We start from the raw sequence: 18473 nt of genomic DNA, 5'->3' as shown, positions 1-18473 counted from the left end.
CCTTTTTTTTTTTTTTTTTTTGAGACGGAGTCTTGCTCTATCGGAGTGCAGTGGTGTGATCTCCACTCACTGCAACCTCTGCCTGCTGGGTTCAAGTGATTCTCCTGCCTCAGCTTCCTGAGTAGCTGGGACTAGAGGTGCCCTGCCCAGCACCATGCCCAGCTAAATCTTTTTTTGTATTTTTGGTAGAGATGGGTTTCACCATGTTGGCCAGGCTTGCCTTGAACTGCTGGCCTCAAGTGATCCGCCCGCCTAGCCCACCCAAAGTGTTGGGATTACAGGCGTGAGCCACCATGCCTGGCCAGTTTCCCTGAGTTCTAACTGCAGTCCATTCTTGTTTCCACCACAACCTGAGCCCCAGGGAGCTGAGTGATGACCGAGTATATATGCATACTACATCTTCTTCACAGACTGGTCCATGGTGACTTTGCAAGACACCTGTGAGCCTGTCCATCACCCTTGGCAACTTCTGGCACCATGAGGGGCAACTGCAGCTCTCCACCTATAATAGAGAGTCCAGGCTGGGCGGGGTGGCTCACACCTGTAATCCCAACACTTTGGGAGGCCAAGTTGGGAGGATCCTGGGCAACACAGGGAGACTCATGTCTCTACAAAAACTTTGTATGTATAAAAGATTCCAACAGTAGGAGGATCTTTAAATCTTTATTCAGCCAATTCTCTTAGGCCCCAGGCCCTGATGATGACTGTCACCCCCACCCCTTTCCCCACAGGAGGCATTTAGCTGAGGCCACCACACATTACATACATTCATACACTTCATGAAAAATACCTGAGGGAGAGACCCTGGCTTTGATTAGCAAATAAGGTATGAACCTGGGCCAGTGCCTACATTTACACAGACCCTGGCCCAGGAACATCCTCCTCATATGAGGCATTAAGGCACTTGGTGCACTGTGAGCCAGCACTCCCTGACCTCAGGGTGTGTGAGGAGTTGGCACTATAGAGAGAAACCAAGACTCTTCCTCAATGCCTGCCTTATTCTGAGCACCTACCCTTAGCTCTGATAAGGATATCCTGAGACCACATTCAAGATCCAAAACCTTTCCCCATAGATGAGGGCCCTCACCCCTGCAAACACGACCCTGTTCTGTTTGTAGCATCTCCAAGATTCTCACTTCTGAGACACAAATTGAAGAGACTTCTGTCTGCTCCACTCCTGCTGCAGGCCTGGAGCAGCTTCTCAGGGCAGCCCTGGCCCACCAAGGCCCAGTAATGAGGGGCAGAGGGGTGCAAGGGGTGCAGAGCCATACCTGGCTATACCCACAGGTGGACACAGGGGGCAAGCTCCTTCGCTGTTCTCTGGGCTCATTCCCCCAGCAGAGGAGAGCCTCCATGCACACTCATTCCACAGGCCCCACTGGCCCTGTCACACTCACACGGCATGCACTTGGTGCTGCCTGCTCTCCGCCTTCCACCTGGGGGTACAAGAGGTCACCCGAGGGGGCAGGCGTGCAGGGCCTCTTGGATCTTCTGGCGGCAATAGGAGTACTTCTGCAGGATCTGGCGGAGGTGCTCCTCCTCCTCCCGCTGCAGGATACGCAGGAAGTTATGTAGTTCAGGCATGCTGAAGGCGTCCCACTGCAAGGGGCGAAAGGGGAGTGTACAGGCTGCAGAAGGGATGGCCAAGTCAGCAGACCCTCCCCAGAGAAGACTAGCACCTCATGTTCACACAAGCTAGGACTAGGCTTTCTGATGTCAGGCTTTTGGCTGAATGATCTCTGCTAGGATCCCTGACAGCAGTTTGTATGGAAGATGGGCCCTACAAAATGGTCACCTTATTGAGGCAACCAAATCAGATGTTCCCCAATTACCTGTGGACAGGTCAGGCACATTCTGAGTCTAATTCCACTCCACAGGCCTAATACCTTGAAGCCAGAAAGCTTCCAGGTAAAAAGTCTGAAGGGGGCCTTCTCATGTCATTAGATGGACTCCTGGATCTCCAGATTTTCCACACCAGGAAAGACCAAAGCACCAAGACAATTCTTCCTGGCTTCTTGGGACAACCCTAGGCTTTGGTATGAGTGGTCTGGAAGCCTTTGCTTTAGTTACAATGCCTATACACTCCTGGAACTGTTTTGCAGGGCTTGTCCTCCAGCACATTTCCTCCTCCAAGCCTTACTGTAGCTACAGCCCATCAGTCCCATCTAGTGACAACCAAGAAACTAAGGAGAACCATGTACTCACGTTCACCTCCCCAGAGTCATTTTCCTTCAGGACGAAGGTCAGGGCCTTGTCACTGGGCCCTGCCAGGAGCCGCAGCCGCAGGGGCTGCTCATCATCCAACAGCTTTCGCAAGTACACTGTGAAGGGGAAGTAATGATCAGAGACAGGGCCAGCTGCTCAGCCCCTGCATGCACAGATGCATGCATATATACCCTCACATAGAGCAGGGTGGGGTGGGAATCCCACCTTGGCCGTGACGCTCAGCCCGCTCAAAGAGTGCAAACTTGCGGGGGTCATCCACCACCAAGAACTTTCGCAGCAGGGCCTCAATGACTTCACGTGCCCTTGTGCGTGACAGCACATGCAGGTGCTTGACAGCATCCTTGGGCAGGTAAAAGGAAGTGCGGCGCCTGACACTTGTGCTCCGTCCTGGGCCCCGCCGGGCATCCTGCAAGGAGGGTGGCTTCTTGCTGGAGGGCACAGAGACAGGGCGCACCAGCTTCAGCTGAACCTTGATGAAGCCTGTGTAAGAACCGTCCTTGTTCTAAAGAAACAGAGAAATCAAACCTTGATAGTAGGTTCCAGGTGAGATGTCAGTCTACTTGGGGCTAGGCTGGGTATGCACAAATTACTGCTTGGGCCTACCCAAGATAACCTCAGTTGTGACCCTCTGGGTATCAGGCACACAGCTGGGTACCTGCTCCTCCCCACACTCCTTTTCTGCACAGTCAACTCACCAAGCTCATGAAGAGGTTGCTATTGATCTGGGCATTGTACTCCTTGATCTTCTGCTCAATCTCAGCTTGAGAAAGGTCAGGTGTCTCCCACTCCACAGGCTCATCCTGCAAGATGGGCCAGCATGGACACAGGGCCCTTGAGGAACCCAGAGCTTCTCTGAAAAATGGCCTCTGGGGCAGTCCTTAGAAACTGACTGCCTTTGGCCCCCCGTCCCTGATGTATATATATACATAGCTGCCAGCTGGTGCCCACCCTGAACCCACTACTGCTCCTGGTTCTGCATGCTATGGGTGGATAAGAGAAAGGCAGAATCATTTGGCTTCTCTCTGCTGCCTGCCTAGGGCCTCAGCACTGAATGTAGCCCTAAGGATACCACAGAAGCAGGGGCAACTGAAGGAGCATGGCCAGGGGACAGGAACAGCTGAGGGACTCTGAAGAGGGAGTCTCATTTAAAGTAAAATCTGGTTGGGTGTGGTGGCTCACATCTGCAGTCCCAGCATTTTGGGAGGCCAAGGTAGGAGGATCACTTGATCCTCAGGAGTTTGAGACCAGCTTGGGCAACATAGCAAGACCTCATCTCTACTAAAAAAAGAAAAAACCGGCCGGGCGCGGTGGCTCAAGCCTGTAATCCCAGCATTTGGGAGGCCAAGACGGGCGGATCACGAGGTCAGGAGATCAAGACCATCCTGGCTAACACGGTGAAACCCCGTCTCTACTAAAAATACAAAAAACTAGCCGGGCGAGGTGGCGGTGCCTGTAGTCCCAGCTACTCGGGAGGCTGAGGCAGGAGAATGGCGTGAACCCGGGAGGCGGAGCTTGCAGTGAGCTGAGATCTGGCCACTGCACTCCAGCCTGGGCAACAGAGTGAGACTCCGTCTCAAAAAAAAAAAAAAAAAAAAAAAAAAAAAAAAAAAAAAAAAGAAAAAACCAATTAGCCGGGTGTGGTGGTGTGTGCCTGTAGTCCCAACTGTTCAGGAGGCTGAGGTGGGAGGATCGTTTGAGCCCTGGAGATTGCAGCTACAGTGAACTATTATCGTGTCATTGCACTCCAGCCTGGGGAACTGAGTGAGACCCTGCTTCAAAAAACAAAAAACTAAAACAGGCTGGGCATGCTGGCTCATGCCTGTAATTCCAGCACTTTGGGAGGCCAAGGCGGGTGGATCACCTGAGGTTGGGAATTCGAGACCAGCCTGACCAACATGGAGAAACCCCGTCTCTACTAAAAATACAAAATTAGCCAGGCGTGGTAGCACATGCCTGTAATCCCAGCTACTCAGGAGGCTGGGACAGGAGAATTGCTTGAACCCAGGAGGCGGAGGTGGCAGTGAACTGAGATCACGCCATTGCACTCCAGCCTGGGCAACAAGAGTGAAACTCGGTCTCGGAAAAAAAAAAAAATCACACCTCAATTGCACATTCTGATCACAGCACCCTAGTTGAGTTGGAGTGAGGGTTTGTCCTGGAGAAAGCAGCCTATTTTTCTCCTCTGCCCCGGCACAGGGCCATGACCCACTGCAGGTGAGAAGAGTGGAGAGTGGTGCACATCAGTAGTCCAGCCACCAGTGGACAGAGTAGTACTTGGAGCCAGCTCTCCACGTCTCATACATAGTGAGAAAAATCACTGTGACATGATGTTTAATCTTGACCCAAGCTGCACATAAAGGCAGCTTTAGGCCAGGCTCCAATCTGCCAGAGGTACACAGGCAGCTTCCTTGTGGGTTTCTGCACCTGCCAGTGCTGTCCAGAGATTTGGCTGAAAGATTTTTTTTTTTTGAGACAAAGCCTCACTCTGTCGCCCAACCTGGAGTACAGTGGCTGGATCTTGGCTCACTGCAAGCTCTGCCTCCCGGGTTCAAGCGATTCTCCTGCCTCAGCCTCCCGAGTAGCTGGGACTACAGGCGCACGCCACAACACCACCCAGCTAATTTTTGTATTTTTAGTAGAGCTGGGGTTTCACCACGTTGGCCAGGATGGTCTTGAACTCCGGAGGCCTCAAGTGTTCCACCTGCCTTGGCCTCCCGAAGTGCTGGGATTACAGGCATGAACCACTGAACCCGGCCCAAAGATTTTTTTTTTTTTGAGAAGGAGTCTCGCTCTGTCGCCCAGGCTGGAGTGCAGTGACTGGATCTCAGCTCACTGCAAACTCCGCCTCCCGGGTTTATGCCATTCTCCTGCCTCAGCCTCCCAAGTAGCTGGGACTACAGGCGCCCACCACCTCGCCCGGCTAGTTTTTTGTATTTTTTAGTAGAGACGGGGTTTCACCATGTTAGCCAGGATGGTCTTGATCTTGTGACCTCGTGATCTGCCTGTCTCGGCCTCGCAAAGTGCTGGGATTACAGGCTTGAGCCACCGCGCCCGGCCAAGATTTTTAACTCCACCACTCACTCCCCACCTCATCTAGGGACTAGATTCTTGCAGGAAGGGAGTGTGGGACAGGGCAGCCAGGCCTCTGAACTGACTTTCTTCTCCCAGACTCCCTTGGTTGGCCCCATTGCATCAGCCTAACTTCCTGTTGATGTCAGACAGGCCCTAGTTAGAATGGGAGTGTCACAGACACAGCTAAGCTCAGCACTGACCAATATTTTGTCCCAGAAGAATTCCCACAAGGTTTCCTGTAGAATGATCTTGTGCCCAGCCCAGGAGAGCCAGGGTTCTCCCTGACTCCGCCCTGGAGTCCCCTTAAGCGCTTAAACCATCTGATGGGGACAAATGGAGAGGACAGATGAGGGAGCAGGGTGGAGCCTTTTAGCAGAATGCTCCTCACCCAGAACCCGCTGCTATTCTGCAGCCAGCAAGGATGTGGGGCTGAGAACTGAGGCCAGGGCCTCACAGGAAAAAGGTAAAGGGGGAAGGGTGGGAACTAAAGCTCATTTGCTTCCCCAAGTATCCAAAGGTCTCCTGGATGGAGAAGAGCATTGGAGTGAAAACCCCAGCACAAACCTTACTGGGGACAGTGGGCAACCTTGTCGGGTTAGTGAAAAAAAATGGTGTGGCCCTGGAAAAAATGAGGGCCAGAGGCTGTGAATAAAGCAGTGGATGTGTTTGTTCAGTACACCAATGGGAAGAAGCAACCAGATGGGAGGAGTACTAGGGGTAGAAGAAATGCCAGGCAGATTCTAGTACCAGGGCAAGAAGGAAGATCACTTTGTTTGCAGAACAGGGAGGGCACAGGGATGGCTCTGAGCTCCTACCTAAGAATGAGAAAGCTTGCTCCTTCTTTCCTTCCTGGATGACCCAGGAGCCCTGGGTTGGGATGCAGTGACCTCATTTCCAGCCCCTTCCCTTCTGGAAATGAACTTCCCTATCTTCACTCAGAAAACAAGGGACTTGGACTAGAGGCACTACACAGCCCTTCCAGGATTCTAAAGGAGTAAGAGTTTCTTCTTCTGTTTCCAAGGCTGCCTGCTAGAAGAGGGCTTCAACAGCCATCCCAGTTGGATGCACAGCAGGACCATGGAATTTCCCTTCTGCACCATAGGGACCCACCCTCCACTCTACCACTGTCCATGAAAACTGTTTTTGTTTTGTTTTTTGAGATGGAGTCTTGCTCTGTTGTCCAGGCTGGAGTGCAGTGGTGTGATCTCAGCTCACTGCAATCTCTGCCTCCTGGGTTCAGGCAATTCTCTGCCTCAGCCTCCCAAGTAGCTGGGATTACAGGTACCTGCCAACACACCTGGCTAATTTTTTGTATTTTTAGTCGAGATGGGGTTTCACCATTTTGGCCAGGCTGGTCTTGAACTCCTGACCTCGTGATCCACCCACCTCAGCTTCCCAAAGTGCTGGGATTAAAGGTGTGAGCCACTGCGCCCGGCCTAAAACTGATGGTTTTATTTTACATACGACTTAGGGCTTCTTAGCCTCCTTTTCTTTCTTTTTTTTTTTTTTTTTTGACAGAGTCTTGCTCTCTCGTCCAGGCTGGAGTGCAGTGGCCCGATCTTGACTCACTGCAACATCCATCTTCTGGGTTCAAGTGATTCTCCTGCCTCAGCTTCCCCAGTAGCTGGGATAACAGGTATACACCACCATGGCCGGCTAATTTTTTTGTATTTTCAGTAGAGACAGGGTTTTGCTGTGTTGGCCTGGTTGGTCTTGAACTCTCGGCGTCAAGTGATACGCCTGCCTTGGCCTCCCAAAATGCTGAGATTACAGGCATGAGCCACCAAGCCCAGCCTTCTTTCTTTTTTTTTGAGACAGAATCTTACCCTGTCACCCAGGCAGAAGTGCAGTGGCGCGATCTTGGCTGACTGCAACCTTTGCCTCCCGGTTGAAGTGATTCACAGTCTCCCAAGTAGCTGGGACTACAGGCACACAACACCATGTCCGGCTAATTTTTGTATGTTTAGTAGAGACAGGGTTTCACCATGTTGGCCAGGCTGGCCTCGAATTCCTGACTGCAAATGATCCGCCTGCCTCGGCCTCCCAAAGCATTGGCATTAGAGGTGTGAGCCACCGCACTTGGCTTCCTTTATTTTTGAGACAGTCTCGCTCTGTCACTCAGGCTGGAGTGCAGTGGCACGATCTTGGCTCACTGCAACCTCTGCCTCCCAGGTTCAAGTGATCCTCCTGCCTCACCCTCCCAAGTAGCTGGGATTACAGGTGTGTGCCTCTGTGGCTAGCCCTCCTTTTCAATTGGTTAGTGTCTTGTGGTTTTCCCACCTTTCCAAAGTGGAAAATGGCTCAGGACTGAGTGACATGAAGACAAGCCCAGGGGTTTACACTCAACCCTTGCACCCAAGCTCTGGGCTAAGATTTTGGGATGCTGAGCACTACCCCTTTTGTAAGGAATTTTGTAAAATTTTATCCAAAGCATCACTCACAACTCCACTTTCTTTACTTAAATAAGGATTTCTGCCCCATTGCTGCCAGGCATACTGAGCTTCACAGTCCCTATTTCTTTTTCCTGGTGCCTGGGCCTGGTTCTCTGAGCCTGGTGGTCACACCCATGGCATCTGGCACAGAGTTCTCTAATAATGGGGATACCTAGGAGGTTCCGAGACACCTTACAGTCCTGGGTTAGTAACCTGGATCTCTTTCCACCTCTTTAGGTATTTTATAATCTACCCTTCCCCCTTCTTGTGGGTAAAGTGCTCCTGAATGCTTATGGTCCAAAATAAGACTTCTTTCCTATCCATTTCCAAATCTTTCTCCAGATCCAACCTAGAGGAAGGGATCAGAATCTTTCACATTCCAGCAGCTGGTGACAGGCCAGAACAGGGAAGAGGCGAGGGCTCAGCTGGCTCCATAAAGGAGTGTATATGGAGGAGCAGGATCTCTCTCTGCCTCTCAGTTTTCCTAAACATAGTTCTCAATTCCTGGCGAGGACTCCTCCCTCTCCACTTCCTCCCCTAGTCTCCCCAAGGAGGGAGCAGGAGCATCTGAACTCGGAAATCGAGGTGCTAGTCCAGACTGCTCGGTCGGCTTTACTCATAGCTTGATAATGCCCGGCTCAGGTCTACCACAAGCCACACAGCTGCTTTCCCTGTTCAACCTGTCTGTGACAGAAACCACGGGGGCCCAGGCAACCAGTATCGAGGCGGTGGAATCGGGGTCTTACACACAGTTCCGCGGGCAGGCCACCGGCCAGGACACGCGGGGAGCCACGTAGCCGGGAGGGTGGGGCTGCCCACCGACCCAGGACGCGGCAACGGACCGGGGAGGGCGGAGCTTCAGCAACCGCCTCCCGCCCCCCGCCGGCACCCCCGGGCTCCCACCTGGTCCCGGCGCGGCCTGCGCGCTAGCGAGGTTCGCGCGGTGAAGTACTGCTCGAGCTCCGAGTCTGAGTCCTCTTGGCTGCAGTAGCCACTGCTCGTCGTGCTGCTCCAGGTCATCTCGAAAGAAGGCGTCTCCGCCTCGCCCATCGCCGCACCCGCCCGTCCCCCTGGTCCCGCGCGTCCGTAGCCGCCAACCACCGCCCCGGTCGCGTGCGTGCGTGTACGCGTGTCAGTGTGCGCGTGCGCCTGGCCCAGCGCCGCGCCGCAACCGTTAAGACTGAAACGTAGATCGCCGGGAACTAGCTCTTGTGTCATTGAGGGAGGAACGCCGGGGCGGGGACACGCACACTTAGCTTCGAGGAATGACCTCATCGCTCCGGCAGCTCCACTCAGAGACCCCACCTACCACAGGGAACGGGGCGGGTGCCAGCGTCCGCGCAAGCGCACAAGGCGAGGGCGGGAAGGTGCGGGAAGTGCGCGTGCGCGGAGCCTGCGTCCGCCTTGGCCCGGGTCTGCTAGAAGCCGGTGGAGTCCTTGCGGAACCGGCAATCCAGGCACCCCTCCCAGGCGTCGCTCAGAATTAGCCTCTCTCTGCCGCCGGGAAATCGGCACTTAGAACGCTCCTTGCGTGCAGCACCCAGGCAGCCCTCGAGAATGCCTGCGCTGTGGCCTGCCCGTCCTCGCCCTTCCCATACGCCCTCGGCCCCGCGCTCACCACGTTCGTGTCCCGCTCCACCGCGGGTTCCCAGCCCAGGTCCCGGGGCCCGCAGCAGTCCAGGCAGACGAGCGCGCGGCAGCGGTAGTGGCAGGTGAACTTGCAATCTGTAGAGAGGCCTGGCCGTGAGGCGGAGGAGTCCCAGGTCGGGGAAATGTCCCGGAGATTGAAGGGAAGCCCCAGGAAGAGGGCCGTTGCCCGCCAGGCTCCGCAAGCCCGGCCTCAGTGTTTTACCTCACACTGCTATGCGGACTTTAATGTTGGCCACCCTGGGCGTCTGGAAACCGGCCGGAAGGCCACAGCAGAGGCCTGCTCAACAGTTGGATCTCTGTCGCCTAGCACAGAGCTTCCCCTTTCCTCATTGGCAATTAAAAAAAAAAACCAAAAACAGGAGTCTTACTTTTGTCACCCAGGCTGGAGTGCAATGGTGCGATTTCGGCTCGCTGCAACCTCCGCCTCCTGGGTTCAAGCGATTCTTCTGCCTCAGCCTCCCGAGTACCTGGGATTACAGGCGCCCGCCACCACGCCCAGCTAATTTTTGTATTTTTAGCAGAGACGGGGTTTCACCATATTAGCCAGGCTGGTCTCGAACTCGTGACCTCAGGTGATCCACCGGCCTCAGCCTCCCAAAGTGCTGGGACTACAGGCGTGAGCCACCGCGCCTGGCCCTTCATTGGGAACTTCTATGGAATACATCTGCCCATTTACTTGAAGGAAAAACTAAACACCTTTAACCTACGTCTGCCCTCTGGTTGTCATCTGTCTCTGCTCCCCTCAGACCAAAACATTGGTCTCTATACACTCTAATCCTTCGCCTTCACTCTCCCGTCTACCCACTTCAGCCAGGCTTGCCTCTCCCTCCAGGAAACTGCCCAGGACAGGGTCCTCAGCGATCTATGTGCTGCCAAATGGAATGCAGTGTTCCATTCTCCATTCTCACCCCCTCAGCATCATTTGAAGCTTGCTCCCTTTGACTCCCAGGGGCTACACTGCCAGTTTTCCTCCTACCCCCCTGCAGTTCCTGCTCAGCTCCTTTGCAGATTCTGACTCAACTTCCGTATCTCACGATGAAGTCTGGGCTCAGTCCTGATCGCTGGCCTGGTCTGTCTACACAGTCTTCTGCCCCAGATCCACAGCTGAAACACTGACACTCAGATTAGATCCTCCGTGCCAGTACCTTCACTAGGATGTCTAAAAGACGTTTCAAGTGAACATGGCCAAAATTTAATTCCCTTTTCTTCCACCTCACTGCTACCCTTGCCCAGCTTCCTCTTTGCAGCAAAAATGGCCACTATGCTCCCAGTTACTGGAAACAAAAACTCAAACTTATCTTTGATTCCCCCCTTGTCTCTACCTCTGATAAACATGCCCAAATCATCCTGCTTCTTATCTCCATGGCCACTTTATTTCTCTTTGAGAATGCTGCAGTGTCCCAGCCTTTTTCTTCCTTCCTTCTTTCTTCCTTTTTTTTTTTTTTTTTTTGAGACAGAGTCTCAATCTGTCCCCAAGGCTGGAGGGCAGTGGCGTGATCTCAGCTCACTGCAACCTCTGCCTCCTGGGTTCAAGCAATTCTCCCACCTCAACCTCCTGAGTAGCCGGGATTACAGGCACCCGCCACCATGCCTCGCTAATTTTTTTGTATTTTTAGTAGAGACGGGGTTTCACCATATTGGCCAGGCTGGTCTTGAACTCCTGACCTCAGGTGATCCACCTGCCTCAGCCTTCCAAAGTACTGGAATTACAGGCCTGAGCCACTGTGCTCGGCCCTTGTTTATTCTTTGTATTCTGTCACAACTTTGTGCTCCCCCCTGCTGAATGTGTGATGTCCTCTTGTACCAGATGAGAGGGTCTCCATGCACATACAGACCTGGGACACCATCCATCCACTAGTTCCTAAATGGGTCAGAGCACTGATGCTCAACCCAGACTCCATGTTACAATAATTTGGGGATTTTTAAAAATTTACTGCTGCCTAGAGTCCACTCCCAGCAGCTGATTCAATGGGTCTGAGGTGGGATCCAGGCTAGAGGGTGGGAGGGCTGTAAAAGCGCCCCTGGTGATTCCAGCTGGTGTCTAGCTAGGGGAGAGCAACCTTTGCTTGCTGGCGATTCCCAGGGGTGCAGAAGGACTGCTGGGTGTGTGACTGCCTTCCATATTTTAGCATCTGATTCAAGGGTGTTTGCTAAATACTCAACAAAACTCCTGCTTGCAGGGGGCGCACCCAAGGTTCTAACTTTTTCCAGGCTCCCTCCCATAGGTGGGTAACTTCCCTTCACCCCAAAGGTTCTGGAGGGGGTCACAGTGAGTGAATGTTTGAGAAGAGGCAAGCCTGGGAAGATGGACTCCGAGGACAGTAGGCACAAACCCTTTCTCAAGAAAGGCCAAGGCATTTTAAAGATGAGAAACTTGAAATCAGCATATTTTTATATAAGCTGCCACCTCTACTCATCTGTGCCCCCAATACTAGTGGAGTGCGACAAGCAATAAACAATTTTCACGCACTCTTCAGCGATGGGGCGAAAGTAACGGAAAAGTAACGGACCTCGGGAGCTGTCCCCACCGACCCCCTCTGCCGCAACTTGACCCGCGCGGGGCCCGCTACTCACGCGCGCACTGCAGGCCCTTGCGCACTACGCCCCAGATGAAGTCGCCACAGAGGTCGCACCACGTGTGCGTGGCGGGCCCGGCGGGCTGGAAGCGGTGGCCACGGCCCGGGACCAGCTGCCGTGCGGGGTTGCACGTGGTACCCCGCGCGATGCGCAGCGCGTTGGCACGCTCCAGCCGGGTGCGGCCCTGCCCAGCGCGCCCAGCAGGTGCCAGCTCCCGCAGCTCAATGAGCTCAGGCTCCGCCGACATGGCCCGGTCGGGCCGGTGCTTCGCTGGCTTTGGGCGCTAGCAAGAGCGGGCCGGGCGGGGCCACAGGGCGGGCCCCGACTTCAGCGCCGCCCCCAGGATCTAAGCTGGGCGGCGGGAAGGAGCTGAGGAGAGCCGTGCAATGGAAACCTGGGTGCGGGGACTCTGGGGCCCGAAGGCGGGGCTAGGCGCGCTCTCCCAGAGCCCGCGCCTTGCCCTTCCTTCCCTCCTTCGTCCCCTCCTCACACCCCACCCCGGACGGCCACAAAGACGGCGACCGCAAAGCACCACGCGGAGATACCCGTGTTTCTGGAAGCCAGCTTTACTGTGCTAGAGGAAGAGGGTCCCCACATCCGGCCCTCGCCCTCCTGGCCCAGTTTGCTGAGGCAACGCACTTGGCCTGCCCACCAGGTGGGGCAGGAAGTCTCGAGCCTTCCCTTGGGGTGGGGAGGAGGGGGATGGGTCAGCAGCTTTACCGCCCGCTCTGCTCTCCACTGCGGAGACTGGGGCTCCGGCAGAGGCTGGACTGTGATCTTGAGGTTCAGGGGTGCATTCTGAGTGGCTTCCCTTGGCATAGGTGGTCGGCCCTCAGCAACTGCAACCCTCATTTGGCTCTGTCACCCTGGGCTGCCAGGACACAAGTCTTTCCATGCTTTTCCCAGTGCTTGACTTGGCACTCCCTGCAGGCAGGTGGGTGTTGAGGATGGCAGTGCATGTGGGGGATGTGGCAGTAGGGCTTAGGGGTCCAAGGTCCTAGGATACCCTCACCTGCAGCAATACCACTCATTCTGGCATCGTGAGCAGCGCTTAGAAGCGTCTGCACTGCAGTAAGCACAGCGGGGCCGCTCTGGAGCCACTGCCTCTAGCACGTCCAGCCTGTAGGTCTCAGCCCACCTGGGGGAAAGTCAGGAAGGTCTGACTGGCCCTGGAAGGTGGGGGCATCCCTGCCCACATCCATGCCTCCTGCATCCCATCCACTCCTCCTGCCAGTTTCACGGGACTTACCTTTGTGCCTGCAGCTGCAGGTCCTGCTCTGAGGGGCTGAACACATGCTGGAGCTGGTACTTGGCAATTGCCTGCCACTTGCCTCTGTTTTCTCGCTCCAGCCGCTCCCAGATTTCTGGGATCTAGGGGAGAGGAGTGGAGAGTGGCAGGAAGGTGCTGGTAAAGTAGGACAGTGGTCCTGAGGAGCTAACTTTCCAGTGTCTACCTGTTCCAACACCAGGTCCTTCTTAGGGGGCTGGGTTTCAGTCAGGGCCAGATGGGCCAGGAAACTCTGCAAGTGGGCCAGGTTGGGCAGCTGGTCCAGTAGTGTGTCTGTGAGGAAGGCCCGAAGCTGCAAGAGTGTCCATTGGAGGCCAGTGATGCAGGTGCTGGCCAGGGGGCCAAGGAAAAGGAAGGGGCTGGGTTGGGCTGAGCATGCCTGTGGGGGTCCATGTCCCACTAGCTGGTATGTCACCTGAGGCCCAAGGACTGAAAAGAACATGGGGGTTGAAGTGGGTGGGCAAAGATAAACAGCAGGGATACGGTCAGGGTAGGATGGGGAGGGCAGTGCTGGGGCTGTGGGGGCTGGTGCAGAGGGAGTCCGACCTTGAGTAGCTGTCCCTTGGCAAAACTTGTGAGGCAGTAGCGCGCCTGGGCCTCAGGGCTTAGCAGCAGGTTGTACAGGGCTATCCACACTTGCCCGTCCAACTTGCTCAGCTTTTGCTGCTCTGAGGGGGCCACAGTATGCCAACGGCTGCCCTCGAACTGCTGCAGCTTGCCTGGGGAGAGGAACCAGCACACTGGGTGCAGGCATTGCATTCTCGTCAAGTGAGCCAGCTGTGGGGGCTGGGAGACTGACCACTGCCTGGGAATGGTGGGAGAACCTGGGCCACAAGACTTGCCCAGGCTATAGTGCTGCTAACCCCAGAACAGGGTGAGCCTCAGTAGTGGACACATGGGCCTGGCCTGCTGCAGAGCTCAGGTCTAGGCCAACCTTGGCTGAGGCATCCTGGTATCCTCAGATGGGCTTGGGGACGGGGTTTGTCTTCATGTGTGCAAACTGCCCCCTCTATCAAAAAGATATCCTGAAGCAGTAGCCTGGGGCTTAGGCTGGTGCAGGAGGACCCTACCTCCTTCCCGCCGGTTCCAGGGACTATGCTCCAGCAGTTCCACCAGGAGGCAGGGCAGGTTGTGTGTGCTAAGCAAACGGCTCAAGGTGCTGAGAGAGAGGCTAGGGGCAGGGACGTTGTGAAGGAGGTGAGCAGAGGCAGGCTACAGGCCCAGTCTTCCAGCCCTCCATGGTAGGCCCAGGCCCAGTCGGACTGCCCACCTGTCCACACAGTCTGTGATGTAGCGCAGTACTGAGAGGGCCTTCAGTGCAATCTCAAATTCCATCAGCTCTGCCTGCTTCTGCAGCTCCTGCGAGGTCACAGAGTGTTCACGCTGGGCCACCCTTGCCTGTGCAGGCCTTGGGGAATCCAGACCTAGGCTTTCACAACCCTAGGTAACCTCAACCCACCTGCATGGGGTTGCTGTCCTGGGACCCCTCCCCTTCAGGGGGGCCACCACAGCCACTCCGGGCCACCAGCAGAGTCAGTTTGCGGTGGCAATAGTCTACCAAGTCCAAGACAGTGTCTTCTGCTGACTCACACACCTCCTGGGGAAAGGGGGAGGGAAACTTTCTGTGTCTGATGCCCTCCCCACACAGATACAACCTCCCTTCCTGCCAGGCCCTGACCCGAAACTGTGGCCCATGGGCAGAGATAGTCCCTCACCTTGTGGAAGAACACTGTCTCCAAGAGGTTGATGATGGAGGCCTCGTGGTGCACCTGACAGACAAAGAGAGGGACAGGGCCTGTGGTAGGGATAGGGGCTACCAGCTCCCCTCCCCAGACCAGAGCCCTCTGAAGGAGTGGGAGGAGGTATGAACCAGGGGCCTAGCTCACCACCATGTAGATGGGAAAGGTGTTCTGGGGCTTGAAGTCCTCCACCCTGCAGAGCACAGGGAACACCTTCTGCTTCCACATCTCCACTGCGATCAGCTCCTCCACCAGCGTTGGGACCTTTGAAGGGTGGGGTAAAGGACAGGGATGAGATGGGCCTACCTTTGCCCGGCAACCCTCCCATCCCTAGCTCGGCTCAGCTCAGCCCAGATCTCCCCAAACACTGCTGGGCCCCTAAACTATCCCAAACCCCATGGCTATCCTTCCTGATTTTTCTCTTGCATTTCAGACCTTCGTTTCCAGCTGCTCCCAACACCTCTGTGATGTCCCTCGTGCTTATGTGACTGGCTCCTGCCCAGTTGCCAGACTGCCTTGCCCTGCCTGCACCTGTACCCTTATCCTCCCCCCGCCCATTCAGGCGTCCCTTTCAAGTCAGCGCTTCTGCTCATGCCCTCCCTCTTGTCCCTGTCCTGTGGTTCTCCAAGGCTCTTGTGTGCCTTGGCCTCACTGTTACTCAGGACCCTTCACAGTGCCCTGTTCTTCTTATCCTATCCCCTTGTATGAGTTCCACCTTTCTCTTGCAAAGGAATTCTTTTTTTTTTTTTCTTGTCACCCAGGCTGGAGTGCAGTGGCATGATCTCGGCTCTCTGTAACCTCTGCCTCCCAGGTTCAAGCGATTCTCCTGCCTCAGCCTCCCGAGTAGCTGGGATTACAGGTGTGCACCACCATGCTCAGCAAATTTTTGTATTTTTAGTAGACACAGGGTTTCACCATGTTGGTCAGGCTGGCCTTGAACTCCTGACCCCAGGTGATCCACCCATCTTGGCCTCTCAAAGTGCTAGGATTACAGGCATGAGCCACCACACCCGGCTTTTTTTTTTTTTTTGGTCAATTGATATCTCAGGTCATCTGCTAGTGACACTCCCTGGTCCATGTTCCAGCCAGTCATCTCCCTGGTTTCTAATTCCCCCTCTCATGTTAGGAAGGCTGCCTCCTTCCATGCCAAAGTTGCACTTCCAGTTATCTCCCCTCCCTCCTGCCCTCCCCACCCCCTCCCCAGCCTTACAGTCAATTCACAGATGCCTTTAGCATTTGGGCCTTCCCCTCGAAGCCTAAGCTGTTCTAGGACCTACAGCTTTCTCCCTAATCAACTCATGCCCTCCACCCAGCCTGGTGTACCAGAGGCCTGTCCAACAGGGACACAAAATGAAACATGTGACACATTCCTCTCTCCCCTTCAGGGAGGACAGGTGTACCAAGCCAGATGGGAAAAGTACACAGGGGACTCCTGAGGGTTAGAGTAGGTGAGGTATGGGGGAAGGCAGGAACCCTGCCTGTGACCTCGGGGTACCTTCCCATGGGTGACCAGCAGCTCCTGAATGGGCTCGCCCTGGCTGATTGTGGCATCGAGGATGGCTTGCATGTTCAGCTTCTCCAGGTTCTCGTGCTGCTGGTTCCACCTGCCTCAGAGGGTGTGTAAGTGCATGTGGGTCCACATGTGTGCATTCGGAGTGGGGATGGGGGCTGGATCCTATTGAAGCCTAACCTGATCCTGAGGGGACACAGGGGGCTCAGGAGCAATAATATTCCTGTCTCGGAACACTCTGCTCCCCCATTTGGGAGCCCCTCCACACTGGGCAGCCCCTCCCCCATGTCAGGCTCCAGCTCCCCCATTCAAGGACAATGACTCCGTGACTCCGCCTGACCCGGGTGCCTCACCCTTCGGAGCCCATCTCGCGTAGCGGGAAGCTGCGCAGACCCCGCACCAGCACTTCAGCTTCCCCGGGCAACAGCAGTTCCAGGTCTCCCATATCGAGGCCGGGGTCCGACGGATCCTGGGCAGCAGCCAGGGTGGGGATGCTGAAACACTCGGGGACGACGGACCCCGACGGTGCCAGAGTCTGGGACAGGACAGTTGCGGGACGGTTGGGGAGCGAGAGTTCTCGCAGCCATGGAAACGGGTTAGCCGCGCCTGCGCAGTGCGGCCTGGGCTCCGCCCCTGGAGGTGGCTCGCGCCTAAATCCGGGCGGGTCTCCAGCCCGCCTCGCCTACGCGGCTGCCAATCGCCACAATATTTGGATTCCCACAGCTTTCTCGCGATGTGGCCCACGAGTCTCTCCTGAGCTCCAGATCCTTGTGGTCTGGACTCTGCCCTCGGACGCCAAGTCGGCTTGCACGGGGTTGGGGGTAACTCCGACCCCACGAGCTCCTCCTGCGGCTGTGGCATCTTGACCCACCCGCTGCTCCTCCTCCTCCTTATGGCTTCCTGGTTCCTCTATTTCTCGCGTCCCGGCTCCATTAGTTGGCTCTTGAAATACTGCCAGGGCGCACTTCTCTCCATCCTCCCTATGTCCCGACTGTCATCACCTGTCATGGGTTAACTGCGGCAGCCTTTTCTGCAGACTTACTTCCACGCTTGATCCTCACGGACAGCCCCAGAGCCTTAAAAGTGTGTATCAGGCCGGGCGCGGTGGCTCACGCCTGTAATCTCAGCACTCTGGGAGGCCGAGGCGGGCAGATCACTTGAGGTCAGGAGTTTGAGACCAGCCTGGGCAACATGGTGAAAGCTTGTCTCTATTAAAAGTACAAAAATTAGACAGGTGTGGTAGCACACACCAGTTGTCCCAGCTACTCGGGAGACTGAGGCAGGAGAATCACTTGAGCACAGGAGGTAGAGTTTGCAGTGAGGCAAGATTCCACCACTGCACTCCAGCTTGGACAACAAAGGGAGACTCTGTCTCAAAAAAAAAAAAAAAAAAAAAAAAAAAAAAAGTGTATAGACATTACTCCCTCGCATAAGGGGCTCTGTGGCTACCTCTGGCCCTCAAAATGCTAAGTCCGGTGCTGCTTACCAGCAGCTCTGCAAGACCTACTTCTTGCCTGTCTTGTACCTCGGGGCTTGGATTCTTTCCTCTCCTCGCTTCCCTGGACCTACCTCATACATTCCAAAGAGGTTTTTGCCTCAGGGTTTTGCACTTTGCCTGGAATACGCTTCCTTCAGGGCTCAGTTTACATCTCAGTATGGCCTTTCTTGGCTGTTTAATCCAGAGCAGTCCCTGCCTCCAACCCAACTCACTTTTTTTTTTTTTTTTTGAGACAGAGTCTCAGTCTGTCACCCAGGCTGGAGTGCAGTGGTGTGGTCTCACTCACTGCAACTTTCACCTCCTGGGTTCAAGCCATTCTCTGCCTCAGCCTCCCAAGTAGCTGGGATTACAGGCACCCGCCACACACGCAGTTTTTTGTATTTTTAGTAGAGACAGGGTTTCACCACCTTAGCCAGGCTGGTCTTGAACTCCTGACCTCGTGATCCATCTGCCTCGGCCTCCCAACTCACTCTTGATCACA

The 18473-nt window shown here is 55.1% G+C and overlaps 2 protein-coding genes across 10 annotated transcripts; both read right to left on the bottom strand.

Moving 5' to 3' along the window:
* Window positions 1-646: 646 nt before the first annotated feature.
* Window positions 647-12424, bottom strand: RASSF1 (Ras association domain family member 1). 8 transcript variants are annotated; one of them, XM_010369121.2, is made up of 7 exons: window positions 11955-12424; window positions 9349-9455; window positions 8634-9035; window positions 2922-3026; window positions 2431-2728; window positions 2206-2321; window positions 648-1599 (listed from the first exon to the last, which is right to left on the bottom strand). In XM_010369121.2, exons 1-7 carry the CDS (start codon window positions 12202-12204, stop codon window positions 1453-1455), a joined length of 1425 nt encoding a protein of 474 aa, XP_010367423.1. In that variant the 5' UTR covers window positions 12205-12424; the 3' UTR covers window positions 648-1452. The 8 variants fall into 8 exon arrangements, with proteins under 8 accessions (XP_010367429.1, XP_010367436.1, XP_030792657.1 ...); XM_010369127.2 differs by lacking the exon at window positions 2922-3026 and having other exon boundaries at window positions 647-1599; XM_010369134.2 differs by lacking the exon at window positions 8634-9035 and having other exon boundaries at window positions 647-1599.
* Window positions 12425-12505: 81 nt separating this feature from the next.
* Window positions 12506-17477, bottom strand: ZMYND10 (zinc finger MYND-type containing 10). Of its 2 annotated transcripts, XM_010369105.2 has the most exons (12): window positions 16848-17477; window positions 16480-16588; window positions 15132-15248; window positions 14961-15014; window positions 14705-14842; window positions 14516-14604; window positions 14316-14416; window positions 13792-13964; window positions 13412-13537; window positions 13207-13328; window positions 12970-13095; window positions 12506-12881 (listed from the first exon to the last, which is right to left on the bottom strand). In XM_010369105.2, the coding sequence occupies exons 1-12, from the start codon at window positions 16937-16939 to the stop codon at window positions 12806-12808; spliced, it is 1323 nt and encodes a 440-aa protein (XP_010367407.1). In that variant the 5' UTR covers window positions 16940-17477; the 3' UTR covers window positions 12506-12805. The 2 variants fall into 2 exon arrangements, with proteins under 2 accessions (XP_010367407.1, XP_030792964.1); XM_030937104.1 differs by lacking the exon at window positions 16480-16588 and having other exon boundaries at window positions 16848-17476.
* Between the last annotated feature and the right edge of the window lie 996 nt (window positions 17478-18473).

Source organism: Rhinopithecus roxellana, chromosome 1 (assembly GCF_007565055.1).
Source record: "Rhinopithecus roxellana isolate Shanxi Qingling chromosome 1, ASM756505v1, whole genome shotgun sequence".
Lineage (NCBI taxonomy): Eukaryota > Metazoa > Chordata > Mammalia > Primates > Cercopithecidae > Rhinopithecus > Rhinopithecus roxellana.
This window is presented reverse-complemented; position numbering and strand designations above follow the sequence as displayed.